At 40.4% G+C, this 1,536-nt stretch overlaps 1 protein-coding gene across 1 annotated transcript; it reads left to right on the top strand.

Moving 5' to 3' along the window:
• LOC131395130 (olfactory receptor 4A5-like) lies at positions 1-963 on the top strand. The gene has a single exon (XM_058526920.1). It carries the CDS (start codon positions 1-3, stop codon positions 961-963), a length of 963 nt encoding a protein of 320 aa, XP_058382903.1.
• Positions 964-1,536: the final 573 nt, after the last annotated feature.

The following is a 1,536-nucleotide window of genomic DNA, read 5'->3' as shown; positions in this document are numbered from 1 at the left end:
ATGAGACACAGTAACAACGTAACAGAATTTGTCCTCCTGGGCCTCACTCGGGATCCTGAGGGGCAAAAAGCATTGTTTGTCATGTTTTTACTCATTTACATTGTGACAATTGTGGGCAACCTGCTCATTTTGGTGACTATTTTTGCCAGCCACTCCCTGGGCTCCCCGATGTACTTCTTCCTTGCCTATCTATCACTCATGGATGCAGTTTATTCCACTGTCATTTCACCCAAATTGATTATAGACTTACTCTGTGATAAAAAGAGAATTTCCTTCCCAGCTTGCATGGGACAGGTCTTTCTAGGACACTTATTTGCAGGTGCCGAGGTCTTCGTTCTGGTGGCAATGGCCTATGATCGCTATGTGGCCATCTGTAAGCCACTGCACTACTTGACCATCATGAATCAACAGGTTTGCATCCTGCTGGTGGTGGTGGCCTGGGTTGGAGGTTTTGTGCACTCTATGGTTCAAGTTCTCTTTGTGTACAACCTCCCCTTTTGTGGCCCCAATGTCATTGACCACTTCATGTGTGACATGTACCCATTATTGGAACTTGCCTGTGCTGACACCTACTTTGTAGGCCTCACTGTAGTTGCTAATGGTGGAGCAATCTGTATGGTCATCTTTATCCTTCTACTAATCTCCTATGGAGTCATCCTGAATTCCCTTAAAACCCACAGTCAGGAAGGGAGGCGCAAAGCCCTGTCTACCTGCAGTTCCCACATCACGGTGGTTGTCCTTTTCTTTGTTCCCTGTATTTTCATGTATGTTAGACCTGTTTCCAACTTTCCCATTGATAAATCCATAACTGTAGTTGGTACAGTTATCACGCCCATGTTGAATCCTTTAATATATACCTTGAGAAATTCGGAGATGAAAAATGCCATGGAAAAACTCTTGTGTAAAAAGTTAACCTTTGGTAGAATAAAATGTGTCATCCACACTGAACACATTTGTTACTAGTTCTAAAGCAATAAACACGCAGTAAATTCTAACAATGGATGACAGTGAACTCAATGGATTCTCTAGGGATGCGTTTCTTTGTTTATACAAAATCATCAAAAAAGTAGAATAAATTGTCCTTTGAGGTTAGAAGGAATCTAATAGAGCAATTCTGGAGGATGAATGAAAGGCACAGATATTTGTCCTATAACAAGGAAAAATAAACTAAGTTCACGTTGTAACTTTATTTTTCTCAGTTTATATTCAAAAGGGACTTAAAAGAAGGAGTTTTTTCTTTTCAAAAGTGAAAAACAAGCTAACTTTGAAAATCTACTTTCACTCAAAGTAATGAGAAAGCTATTTGGCTAACAGAGCAAATTTCTGGGGCTGATGATCTTGACTATGAGCCCACTGTTTTGCTGTGTTATGGGGTTCTTGGTTAGAGGCAATCTTGGGTGAGATTTAGTGGCAATGAATGAAAGGAGTTTTGTGATTCCATGCACAGGAGTGCTATAAGCAGAATGTGTCTATTCCTGTGAAGTCAAATCACTGTCTCTTTCATGATTAACTGGGTCTGATATAATAAACCGAATG

The sequence above is a fragment of the Diceros bicornis genome, chromosome 31 (assembly GCF_020826845.1).
Source record: "Diceros bicornis minor isolate mBicDic1 chromosome 31, mDicBic1.mat.cur, whole genome shotgun sequence".
Lineage (NCBI taxonomy): Eukaryota > Metazoa > Chordata > Mammalia > Perissodactyla > Rhinocerotidae > Diceros > Diceros bicornis.
This window is presented reverse-complemented; position numbering and strand designations above follow the sequence as displayed.

Coding starts and splice junctions, on each gene's coding strand:
- LOC131395130 (XM_058526920.1), top strand. CDS start 1: ATGAGACACAGTAACAACGTAACAGAATTTGTCCTCCTGGGCCTCACT.